The 11,840-nt window shown below is 59.1% G+C and overlaps 2 protein-coding genes across 4 annotated transcripts in view; both read left to right on the top strand.

The window, feature by feature from the left end:
- Window positions 1-8,853, top strand: LOC129737206 (E3 ubiquitin-protein ligase HECTD3-like). 2 transcript variants are annotated; one of them, XM_055725015.1, is made up of 21 exons: window positions 1-460; window positions 551-711; window positions 1,263-1,355; window positions 1,791-1,926; window positions 2,293-2,408; window positions 2,648-2,761; window positions 3,849-3,931; window positions 4,143-4,308; window positions 4,887-4,968; window positions 5,243-5,425; window positions 5,523-5,572; window positions 5,693-5,757; window positions 6,034-6,137; window positions 6,402-6,521; window positions 6,648-6,737; window positions 6,830-7,036; window positions 7,296-7,425; window positions 7,875-7,949; window positions 8,221-8,302; window positions 8,430-8,501; window positions 8,678-8,853. In XM_055725015.1, the coding sequence occupies exons 1-21, from the start codon at window positions 137-139 to the stop codon at window positions 8,760-8,762; spliced, it is 2,538 nt and encodes an 845-aa protein (XP_055580990.1). In that variant the 5' UTR covers window positions 1-136; the 3' UTR covers window positions 8,763-8,853. The 2 variants fall into 2 exon arrangements, with proteins under 2 accessions (XP_055580990.1, XP_055580991.1); XM_055725016.1 differs by lacking the exon at window positions 2,648-2,761.
- Window positions 8,854-9,316: 463 nt separating this feature from the next.
- The window catches only part of EIF2B3 (eukaryotic translation initiation factor 2B subunit gamma), a 102,281-nt gene continuing 99,757 nt past the window's right edge, over window positions 9,317-11,840 (top strand). For both annotated transcript variants that reach the window (XM_055725018.1, XM_055725017.1), the window contains exons 1-2: window positions 9,317-9,462; window positions 9,689-9,837. In XM_055725018.1, the coding sequence (XP_055580993.1) occupies window positions 9,690-9,837 (148 nt within the window). In that variant the 5' untranslated portion in view covers window positions 9,317-9,462; window position 9,689. The remainder of the gene's footprint in view (window positions 9,463-9,688; window positions 9,838-11,840) is intronic.

Raw genomic sequence — 11,840 nt, 5'->3', positions numbered from 1 at the left:
GGCGGAGCGGTGCCGGCCCGGGGAGGAGGCGGAAGCCCCGGAGGCAGGGCAGGGCTGCCCGGGGGGAGGCTGGCACCGCGCCGGGCACGGCAGGAGCCGCACGGCCGGGCGGCGCGGAGCCGGTAGCCGGTACGCGATGCGTGCGGGCGGGGAGGCGCCGCACCAGGTGCTGGGCCGGCTGCGGTTCCTGCTGCAGTGCAGCGAGTGCTTCCGCCGCGCCCGGGCGCTGCCCGCCGCGCTCTGCTACGTGCCGCGGGAGGTGCAGTACAAGATCTGCAAGGACCCCGCCGCCGCCGCCGCCGCCGCCCGCAGCCTGCTCAGCGTCTGGGACAGCCCGGGGCCGGCGCGGGGCGGCAAGCGGGCGGCGCGGGCCACCATCGAGGTGCGGAAGGGCGGCTGCCTCCGCGCCACCGGCGAGGAGTACTGCAACGGCGCCGGGCTCTGGGTCAAGCTCAGCAAGGTAGCGGCGGGACGCGCCCCGCCTGCGGCCGGCGGCCGCCCCGGGGCCGTGGGGTCTCGGTGTGGGCGACGAGCCGGGCTGTGCTTTCAGGAGCAGCTGGAGGAGTACGGCAGGAGGCATGGCCTGGAGGAGGGCTGGCTCCTGGCGCAGCGGTTTGGAGAGGGAGGAGATCGGCTGGTCCCGGTTAACTCCGTGGAGAAGACCCGGTGGCAGCACCGAACGCTGGGGGTTGGTTACAAACCCGCCGACAGGTACGGCCCCTGCCTGCTGCGCCCCGGGTGGGGACGGGGCTGGGGGCGCGCGAGGCCGGTACCCACGGAGGCTGTGTGACCCAGCCATCCCAAATCCCCTGGGCACGTCCAGCACAGCCCCCCTCACCCCCCCGCGCCCGTGGGACACATCCCTGCCAAGCTGCAGGCGGGCCAGCAGGTGCCCCTTCCTGGGCTAATCCTCACGGCTCGTGGCAGCACCAGCGCAGGGTAAGGATGATGCCAGGGGCTTTCTGAGGCACTCGGGTTTGGGCTGAGCAATGTTGTGGTGGTGGAATGGTAATGGGAAAGCTCATATTTGATTTTCACGATGGAAGGCCACGTGCAGGGCTGGATTCCCCCCTTCTGCTCCAGCCTGCACCCGGGTGCAGGGATGCTCATCCCCCCCCACAGCTGTTTCTGCAGCCCCTGGGTGCCATCCCCAGTCCCCCACCACTGCTGCCTCTGCCCTAGGCTAAGGCAGTAATGCTTGGGCACACTGAGCACTGACCCATCTTTTCCCTTGGATGACTCCTCCACCGGTGCTGCTCCAGCTGGGAACAAGTGGTGGACCTGACCTACTCCGTGCACCTGGGAAAGAAGCCCAGAGTTGTAGAGCAGGATGAAGCCGCGGTGCAGAAATTTCGGTATGAGTGCGTTGCCTAGAGTGGTACTGCAGCACCCCAAGGGGTGGCTAGCTGTGGCCTGGACATGCCTGCAGGGCCAGGACTGGCTTCAGGGTTGGGTGTGGGGAGGATGGGCACCATGAGGTGCCTTTTACATCGATACCATTTGACAGTGCTCAAGCAAAAATGGCCTTTGCTCTGTGGAGCATCGGAGTGACTGCGTGGTGCTATTCCTGCTGGGCTGGGTGGCCATAAACACCCGCTGGGCTGGGCGTGGTGGTGGGCAGATACAGCCGTGCCACCTGCCTGCAATGGGGACAGCTGCCCAGTGCCATCTGATGTGGTGATCGTGAGATGCTGCAGCCAGTCCAAGCTGGGACACCTGCACAGTGCTGGTGGGCAGGTTTGGGGCAGAGCTTGGTGTCCCCGTCGCATTAACACAGAGCCCTCCTGCAGGTCCGTGCCCCCAGGCTGGAGCTATGAGCATGACATGGAGCTGGGGCGCTTCCTGTATGATCACAGTGAGAAGAAGCTGCAGTGTGTGGACTGCATCAAGGAGCACGTCAGCAGCATCGAGGTCTCCTCGCAGCTGGTGCGTAGTGGGGCTCCTCTGCAGCCTAAAATCAGCGTGAGACACATGAGCATCACCACTACTGCAGGCAGGAGTGCCTGGTGGTGGCAGTCCCCTCCACAAGGGGCAGGGGATGGTGGTGGGGTTTTGCTGCTCTAGCAAAGCTGCCAGGAATTGGGCATCTGGAGCAAAACCCCATTGTGTCTCTGGAGCACTGCGAGGGGTCCATGGCCGTGCCCAGTTTGCCCTGTGTGGGAGACCTCGTCCACCCGCTGCCTAGTGAACCAAGGGGCTGTCCTGGTCCTGGCCCCATGGGACCATGCTGGGGTGGCCACAGCATGCTCAAGGATGCTCAGCTCCCTCCCTCCACTCACTGCACTCTTGCAGGAGGACTGCGGTGCAGCCCATCTGACGGACAACAAGACATACACCTTCTGGGAGAGTGACGGGTCTCCAGGGCAGCACTGGGTGCGGCTCAACATGAAGAAAGGCACCATTGTCAAGTGAGACCTCGGGGTGCCCCCGGGCAGGGTATGGGGCAAAGCACCACCTTCCTCCTGAATGCAGCTTTCCCCAGGCTGCAGCTGGTGGCTCAGGGCTGGTGTGGGGGGCAGCTGCCACCAGATACACCCAAGGAGGACACAGCCTTGTCCCTAGCCCCAGGACATCTCTGGAGGCATCTCTGTGCCCAGGCAGCTCAGGAGGGGAGGACAACACTGCCTCTTGCTCTTCTCATCCCCAGGAAGCTGTGGCTATGGCTGGATGGGCAGTCCAGCTGCTATGTACCCAGGCGGGTGGCTGTGTATGGGGGGGCACCGAACAGGCTGCAGCACCTGAGAACCATCCTAATTAATGAGTGAGTAATGACTGAGGAGCAGCCTGGGCCCAGCTTGGGCCAAACTCCTGAGCTGTCTCTGCATCCCAAGCAGATGCTAAGGAAGGGCTAGGGTTGGTCTTGAGTGACCTGCTGGTGATGGTGGCACTCCAAGGGTCAGGGCTCCCTGGGTGGAGGCTACATCTGTCCCCATATGTGTGGTGGTCCCCTACCTCGATGTGCCAGCTGAGCACCTTCATCTCCACTCATGCTCTTCATCTGTGCTGTGGCAGCTGAGCTGCAGCATGCTTCCCCCTGCCTGATGACTTTGGGGGTCTTTCCCCCTCCTCTTCCTCCTCCTCGCCTCTGAGGACATGTGCCCCTGCCATCACCTTTCTGAGCATCTCTGCCGTGCTGTAGCCAAGAAGTCCTGGGGTGCTTCACCTCTTCCTCTTTGCCCTGGCTCTGTAGCACCCTTCTCAAGGTTGGCAGGGGTTTACACAGAGGTGCAAAAATCTCTTCCTCCTTCCCCAAAATTTGCCTGTTTGCCTTTTTTTGGCTGAGCAATGAGATCTGTCTTTGAAGAAGCACCTGCAAGACCACTGAAGTCTCCTTCCTGGTGGCAGGAACCAACTCCTCAGTGTGTCTGGGCAGTCGCAATGTTTTTTCCCTACGTGCCCATAGGTCTTTGACAGGACCTTGCTAAAGGCTTTGGAAACACAAGTGAATCACCAGATTGTTCATCTCTGCAAATCCCTGTTTCCTTCAAACACATCACCCTTGCGTGACCAGCTCAGCTTGAAGGACGGTTGTGCCGGAGATGCGCTGGGACACCCTGGGAACAGTGACTCACTCTCAGCCATCTCGCCTTTCTGTTCTGCTTTGAATTTATGCTCTTTTCTGGCTATTTGGATGTGGCTTCCACCTTCTTCAGGACATCTCTGTGCCTCTGACAGCCTCTGCTCTCTACTCTGTCCCCTTCTGCTGTAGCCCCGGTGAGGCTGGGGGGCTCTTGCCATGGGTCGTGGTGCATCCTTGGCTGGGGGAGCCAGAGTGGCCCACACCTCGCTGGCCGCCTCACTGTGTCTGTGCCTCATGGCTCTGCCATCTCCCTCCATGTTGCATGCAGGAACAGCTTCCAGGATGTCTGCATCCTCCGCGATGTGAAGACTCACCTGCCGGTGCTGGAGATTCGCATCCTGGAGTGCCGGGGTGAGCCTGCACTGCTGCGGCACTAAACCTGCGGCTGGTCTGGCATCTATGGCTTTTCCTGCCGCACTGGCTGCTTTTCAGGATTCATTGGAGAGAAAGCTGGGGAATGAGCTTCATTTGGGCTGCTGCAAGCACTGTGGGCTCCTTGCCCCCAGCTGAGCCATGCCAGCCTTGCAACCACGCATGCAGCATCGCTGTCCTTTCTTGGCAGACCAAGGGTGCAATGTCCGCCTGCGAGGGATTAAGATCAAGTCCTTCTGGGAGCAGGACCTGATCCTCAACGCTGACATGTTCCAGCCAGCCCGGCTGGTGCGCTACACTCTCCTGGAAGGGGTGGATGCTGATGTGCTGTACCGGCGGGCAGTGCTCATTCAGAGGTATGGCACAGGGATGGCACCGTTCCCACAGCGAGCCCAGGCCCTGAGAAGGGTTGTGCCCTGGGCTTTAGCAGGCGGCGCACGTGTCTTGCTTGAAGTCTGCCAGCTCCTTTTCCATGTGTGGCAGGGACTTCAGCCTGCGGCTCCCCATCCAAACACAGCTGCTTCCGATGTCTGGGGAGCATGGTGGCAGCACGGGGCAAGGGGGACCTGCATCATGTGGAGTCCCCCACCCTGCTGCCTGCAGGGCAGCCCCAGGCTGGGGTCAGCACTGGCCCCACAGAGACACCCCCTGCAGTGATCCAGCTGCAGCGCTGCAGCATGAGCTGGGCTGTCCTCGTTTGCAGCTTCTTCTTGGGGAGAACAAAATGAAGTGCTTGGCCAGAGGGTGCTGGTTGGGTGCTCCTCTTGGTGTGCTGGTGTTAACTGATGGGCTGGAGGAGACCCACATGCAGCAGCGTGGCACCCAGGCTTGGTGCATGCCTGGGGCTGTCAGCGATGAAACACCACAGGTGTATCAGGCTCCACATGCTCACCAGTCCCCTCACATCCTTACACTGCTCCTCTCCGGTCTCCAGGTTCGTCCAGCTCCTGGACGGTGTCCTGCATTACCTGATCCCCCTCTCCGAGGACAGCATTGACACCTTCAATACGCTCAGGGTGAGCGTTTGCTGGGCTCCCCTGCGATGGTGCCAGTAGGAGCATCTCATCACAGGCTTGGCTGGTTTTGCTGGCAGCTGTGGCATGTCCCACTTGATCCAATGGGGACAGCCCAGCCCAGGGCTCATGCTGAGAGCTGCCATGCTGAGCTTTGCCAGAGGCATGGAGGAGCTGAGCATCTCCTGCAACACCAGGAGCTGCACTTGGAGAGGGTGAGAGAGGGCATGCAGTGGCAGGATCAGGTCTGTAACCATCCCTGCTCATCCCTTGCTAGAGCATGAAGCCGTTTTTGCTGCTGTGCAAGCAGAGCACTGCCCTCATTGCCCACTGCCTTCGGTGCTCAGAGACCGCCCCCCCACAAACCCTGCCAAAGCTGTACATCAACCGGCACCTGGCCCGGGAGCACCGCGCCAACCCCACGCTGGACCCCAGCTACAGGAATGCCGTCTTCACCCAGGTACAGCAACGCCATGCCCCGTGCCAGGTACCTGCCAGTGCAGCATTGCTTGTCCCCGCTGCACCTCATCCCCTTTCTGCTCTGCTCCTCTCTCCAGTTGTATGAAGGTCTCAGATCTTCCAAGAACAATCAGCCTCTGGACTACAGGTAGGTCTTTAGCATTGCATTTATGGAGTGTCACCTACCCGGAGCATGGTGCAGGGGGATGCCAGGTGCTGCTGGTTCTCTTGGAGAAGGGATGTGCATGGGGCTCTTGCTTCCCTGCAGGTGGCCCCTGAGCTACAGCCAGTGGTGGGAGTGCGACTTCATCACTGAGGGCATCGTCGACAATGGTGAGAGCTCTCCTGTCCTGCCCCAGCGCTGTTCCCTGGGCTTTCTTATGTTGGGGTGCAGCTTGGTGGGTTGCCCGCTGTGGCAGGGTGCTCACATTGTTCTAGCTGCTCTGTGGGAGGCAGCCCTGCTCTGCATATGTGAGGTGTCCCCTGCATCTCCCCTACCCCACCAGCACTGCTTCTGCCCCAGAGAGCACGGGCACCTTGGCCAGATGCTGTGGCTCAGTGTCTTGCCCTGGCATATCAGGCACTAACCAGCCTCTGCCCCTGCTGCAGGCGGTGGTTTTCGGGACAGCCTGTCAGATGTGTCGGAGGAGCTGTGTCCCAGCTCAGGCGATGTCCCCGTGCCCCTGCCCTTCTTCGTGCACACCTCCAACCAGGTTTGGCACCCTGCTGTCTGCCTGTCTCAGCCCTTGGGGAGCAGCCAGCAGAGCCCGGGGGCTTTTGGGGCGTTAGTCCTATCTTAACGCTTGCAGGGCTATTGGCCAGGGGGGCTGTGCTTGTACCTGGGTGGTGGAGATCTCTTGGAGGGATGTGAAGGGCAGGAGATGCAGGCGAAAGGGCGATGGAGAGGGAGGCTGCAGAAGGGACGTTGCTGGGCTGGTCACATCTGTGTCAGCAGTTCCTAAGCCTCTCTCCCACAGGGTAACAGCAGCAGTGTCACCAGGGACATGTATGTCCCCAACCCCTCCTGCAAGGACTTCCCCAAGTATGAGTGGATCGGGCAGCTGATAGGAGCAGCCCTGAGGAGCAAGGAATTTCTGGTAAGCATGGCAGAGCCTCCCTGGCCAGTGAGGGGGCTTGGCAGGGGCCACTGTCTCTCAGGCAGAGGGGCTGCCCTCGGGAGATCAAGGGGTACAGGGAGAATGTGTCTCCACTCCCTCTGGCAGATCCTGGCCCTACCGGCCCTGGTGTGGAAGCAGCTGGCAGGGGAGGAGGTCAGCTGGAGCAAGGACTTTGCTGCTGTGGACTCGGAGCTGGTGAGCAGGGCTGAGGGCCAGCAGGGCAGTGCCACATGCTCCTGTGGCTGCTCTGGCTCCGCTGTGATGGTTTTTGCCTGTTGGGGTTGCAGGTGAAGCTGCTGGAGGTGCTGGAGGGGGTGGACAGGGAAGCCTTTGAGTTCATGTTTGGCAAAGAGCTGACCTACACGGTGGTGCAGAGCGACCAGCGGATGGTGGAGCTGATCCCCAATGGCAGCAGCACCATTGTGCGCTACGAGGACCGCAAGGAGTTCATCCGCCTGGTGCAGAAGGCTCGGCTGGAGGAAAGCAAGGAGCAGGTAATGCCATCCCCGAGGGCTGGCATGGCTCCAAGGGGACCCTGCTCCTGTGGTGAACCCTCCTGGTAGCTGTGGAGTTGGTGGTTGCGAAAACGTGTCCCTAAAACCAGCTCCAGCCGGGCGGTTTCTCTGTGCATCCCGTGCTCAGGATGCCCATGGGCCTTTGGGGTCCTGCAGTCCCTGCCCGGGGTGTCCCATGTGGCTGCCCGAGGCTCAGACCCACCGCAGTGATGTGGGGCCCCTACTGTGTCCCCCCAAGATCGCAGCCATGCGTGCTGGGCTGCTCCGTGTGGTGCCCCAGCCTGTGCTGGATCTGCTCACCTGGCAGCAGCTGGAGAAGAACGTCTGCGGGGACCCTGAGATCACAATGGCCGAGCTGCAGAAGTTCAGTAAGTGCCAGGGCCAGCCTAAAGCTGTTCCCAGCCCCCTCCATAGGCAGCCCCCCCTTGGCAATACTCATCCTGCGCACGCATCCTGCCCCATGCTGAGTCCCTGGTTGTGGGGGAGGATAAGCCAGAGGGCCCCTGGAGAGGGATGCTTTAGGTTTAGCTGCAAACCCCACCGGTCCCCACTCTGGTCCATGCGGTCCTCGGCCGCTATGGGCAGAGGCAAATGGCCACCCTGCAAACCAGGATCCCCATTTCTCCCCCTGCCTTTGTGCAGGGTACCGGCCCCACTCAGGGGTGCTGGGAACGCTCAGGGGCTCCCTGAGAGCAGAGGGTCTCCTCCTTTCATGCTTGCGCTCTGGGCTCTCAGAGAAGGGCAGGATGGACGTGTCCCGTGTCAGTTTGCTTTGCTAAAAGTTTCCAACAAAGCTGTTGTGCATTCTTCATCGCAGTCACGTTTGAGGACTTCCCCTCCGATGACACTAGTATCCAGACCTTCTTGGAAGCACTCAACAACTTCACCAGCAGTGAGTGACCCCAAGCCTTTCCTTGCCCTTTATGTGCAGTGGGGTGGGTGAGGGGACTGGGTACCCTCTGCGCTGCGCCCGGGGATGCTCACCAGGTGTCCCCCTGGGAGTCAGCTGGGGTCATCCCACCTGGCCCTTCCTGGGGGATGCTGAAAGAATCCCTTAGCTTTGCCCCATTCTCCTGGGATGATTCTGCAAGAGCAGACCCTGCCACGACAGCAGGGACTGATATGGTCCTGCCCTTCTCCCTGAGCCCTGTCCTTTCCCTCAGAGGATCTCAGCCACTTCCTCAAGTTTGTCACTGGCCGGAGCCGCCTCCCAGTTCACATCACCGTCTATCCGGAGAGGACGAAGTGAGTCCATCTTGCCTGTGCTGGGGTCCCTGGGCCAGGCTGGGGTCTCTGCATAGTGCGAGATCCCCGCGGTGTGCCAGGGTCCCTCTGCCATCCTGGAGTTTGACTCTCTCTCCTTTCTCCCAAGCTCGGACACACAAGACCTGATGCCACAAGCCTGCACATGCTCCTGCACCTTTCTCTTGCCCAACTATTCCTCGTGAGTCGAGCTGGGGACAGGGGCAGGGACAGTCCCCCCTCCTTGGGGCTGGCACTGGGGTCTCCTTCCAGGCTCCCCAGGTCCTGCCCTGCGGGGTGTCTGGTGGGTGCGGGGAAGGAAGTATGAGGCTCCTGGTGCCCAGCACAACAGCCGTGACCCAGTATTCCCCCCACCAGGGCCAAGGCCTGCGAGGAGCTGCTGCGCTATGCCGTGTACAACTGCCTGTCCATCGACACTGACAAGGACCCCTGGGATGAATGAGGCACCCCATGCCACAAGAGCCACCTGCCCTGGGGACACCAGATTCAATAAAACTGCAGGGCTGGATCTTGCCATCTTGCCCCAGGTCCCATTTGTGTCTGTGCTTCTCGAGGGCTGGGACTGGAGTGGCCAGCAATGGGGGGGGCCCAGCATGGCACTGTCTGCGAGGTGCTGTGCTGGCACCGGGTGCTGCGGAGTGGAGAGCAGGGCATGCACGTGGTGGCTGTGGGTCCTGTATATCTCCTGGGCTCGGTCTGCGTGGGGAGCACAGCTGCAAACTGCCCCCCTGCCCTGCAAGCTGCTCCCCCCATGCACCCTGCAAAGTGCACCCCCATGCACCCTGCAACCTGCCCCCCCTGCCATGCACCCTGCAAACTGCCCCGCCGTGCGCGCTGCCTGCAGCCCCACCTCTGGCCGCCTAGGGGCGCTGTGCCGCCAAGCCCCTCCTGTAGCCGGGCAGGAATCGATGACTCGGCGCTCCGCAGGCCGAGATCCTTCCCTCGGTGTTCCTCTCGCTGCCCTGGCCGGAAGGAGCAGACTGCAGCAAGGCGAAATGGCGGATCGAGCCTATCGGCGCTCTACCGCCTCTGTCCGTGATCGACCCGCTCGGCCCTCCGCGCGCGCACGCGCGGTGTGCGCCGGCGCCGCCATTGCTGTCCTGTCAGTGAGGCGCTGGGAGCCGGCGGCCGCCAGAGCGGAGGTAACGGCGGGGCGGGGGGCGGCCCGGTGCCTCCGCACGGGCTGTGAGGGGCGCGGGGGAGGCGGGGAGCCGACGCACGCCTCCGAGAAGTGCTGGCGGCTAAAGCTGGGCCAGGTGGAAGCGAACTGGTCTTAGCCCGGCTCGGCCTGTCCCATCCCGGGCCGGTCCTGCCCTGCCCGGTTGTGCCGTGGTTGAGTGAGGCCCTGCCCCTGTGCTCCTTCTGCAGCATGGAGTTCCAGGCCGTGGTGATGGCGGCGGGAGGCGGTTCCCGTATGACGGACCTGACCTCCAGCATCCCGAAGCCGCTGCTCCCGGTGGGCAACCGGCCCCTGCTCTGGTACCCGCTGAACCTCCTGGAGCGTGCCGGCTTCGAAGGTGAGGCACCACGGTGTCGTGGGGAGTGGAGGCGACACGCTTACTCTGGTTTCTTCAGGCATCCCGTGGTCATCTCCGCCGCTCCCGTTTGTCGCCCCCTCTTGTTCTAATGTCTTGTCGCAGGTGCCGTGTTGATGGGGGCAGGACATCTCTCTGCATTGGAGCTGTGCTGTTGGCCCGTGTCACATCCCTTCCTTTACTTTAGGCCGCGTCTCCTGTGCCAGCGCCCCCCTTCCCCCTCTTTTCCCCTCACCAAGGCTTTTCCTATCTATATGCTTTTCCCAATTTTGATGTCTTTCCCAGTCTTGTTAACCAGGAGTTTCTCACTCGTTGCTTTCTCTCAGTGATTAATGTAAGCAGCGTGAGAAGTGTGTCGATCTCTTGGGATATCTCTTGGTTTGTTGTTTCAGCCTGGCCTGAGGTTCAGGGTTACTTGCTCTGTCTGAGGCATGTAGTCCTTGTTGCGTTGTAGAGCCAAGTGCTGGGTTTTGGACAGAGCACGGAGGGGGAAGTGGCAGACTCATAATGCTTGCCTGTGGGCCTTGTTTCATGGGAGGGCTAAAACAGTATTTAGCACATTGTGAGGTTCTTCAGTATTTTCTGGGTTTAGGTTTTTGTTTGCCTTTTGAGTGGTGGACCAAATCTCTCTGTGGTATTCCTGCTGCTTCTTATAAAAAATTTTCCTGACACACTTCACGTCTCTTTTTTTCATGTTTATGTTTGTCCTTTGCCTTTCTGCATCTCTGGTTTTGCTTCTCCTGTATGATTGTATGATTATTCTGTACTCTATCCTGAGACTGTAGCTTTTCTCCTGACTGTTTTTTTCTGTGAAGATGTAAAGATCAGATCATGATTATCCATGTTAGTCTCTTACTATTTAAGTGCGAAGGAACAAAAGAAAGAGCAAACTTAAGATTCTGCCTGTATTTTGTTTCATTAAGAAGTCCTTAAGAACTATTTTTCTCTTGGAATTCTTTGTTGCCTGTTTGTTGGAATCTGTTTCCTGAGTGTCTGCTTTCTTTGACTGTTCTCCTGTCTCTTTTTTTTTTTTGGACACGCAGAGTTGTACATGCGGCTTCAATAAGCAAACTGCCACCTTCCTGCTCTTCCCTTGCTTCTGGCCCGGGACCAAGCTATACATTTCTGTGTTAATAATCCAATGGCACGAATCCTCTCCCTGGATCATAATTTTAATTAAATATTACATAAGGCTTTAGCGCCTCATATTTGCTTATGTTAGTAATTAGGTGTTCCACAGGCTTGTTCACTGCATCCCTTTTGTCCTAATTGCAAGTGCTTCATCCCTTCTAATACTTAGACCTTTGCCCTGCTCACTAGATTTATGCTAAACTGTGTGGGCTTACAGCTTCCACCCGACACCAGTTCCTTCTCCACTGCTTACTTATTTCCCTAATTCAAGGTTTGCTTTCAGTGTGCTTTCTCTTAAGTTTTTCAGCCTGTTTTGAATCCACATTGGCATGTGGTACAGGAGTGGGAGAGCAGCCCTCCCGTATCTTCAGTACCAAACTGCCACACAGTTCTCGTGTTTGCAGTTCCTTTCTCTTTTCTGTTAACAGATTGGGAATGAGTTCAGTTTTAATTGAAACAGTTTTACTCTTAGTGTGCTTTTGTCTTACCGCAGGAGCTTCCTAGGCTGAGGGCTGTATTACTTCCCATACTTCTCTGCTGTATGTATGACATACAATGTTACAGTGTTGGGGTTTTGGGAATGTGGGATATTTTAATTTGAAGGTTTCACTGTTGCTTTTCCTTCCAGTTCTTGAGGCCACCGGAAAAAGTGTCTTGCTGGGTTTTTTTCTTAATCTTTTCTTTGCAGAGCTTCTGTTCTCACATTCTTCATTTTGGAAAATGTGCTTTCATGCCACTCCTGATAACCTTCAAATATGAGTTTACCTTTTTTCTTTTGAAGATGGAATGAGGTTGTTGCTCACATATTACGCATACCACTCTCTTGCCAAGCTGGTGCTGAGAAATAGTTTACC

The sequence above is a fragment of the Falco cherrug genome, chromosome 12 (assembly GCF_023634085.1).
Source record: "Falco cherrug isolate bFalChe1 chromosome 12, bFalChe1.pri, whole genome shotgun sequence".
Classification (NCBI taxonomy): domain Eukaryota; kingdom Metazoa; phylum Chordata; class Aves; order Falconiformes; family Falconidae; genus Falco; species Falco cherrug.
This window is presented reverse-complemented; position numbering and strand designations above follow the sequence as displayed.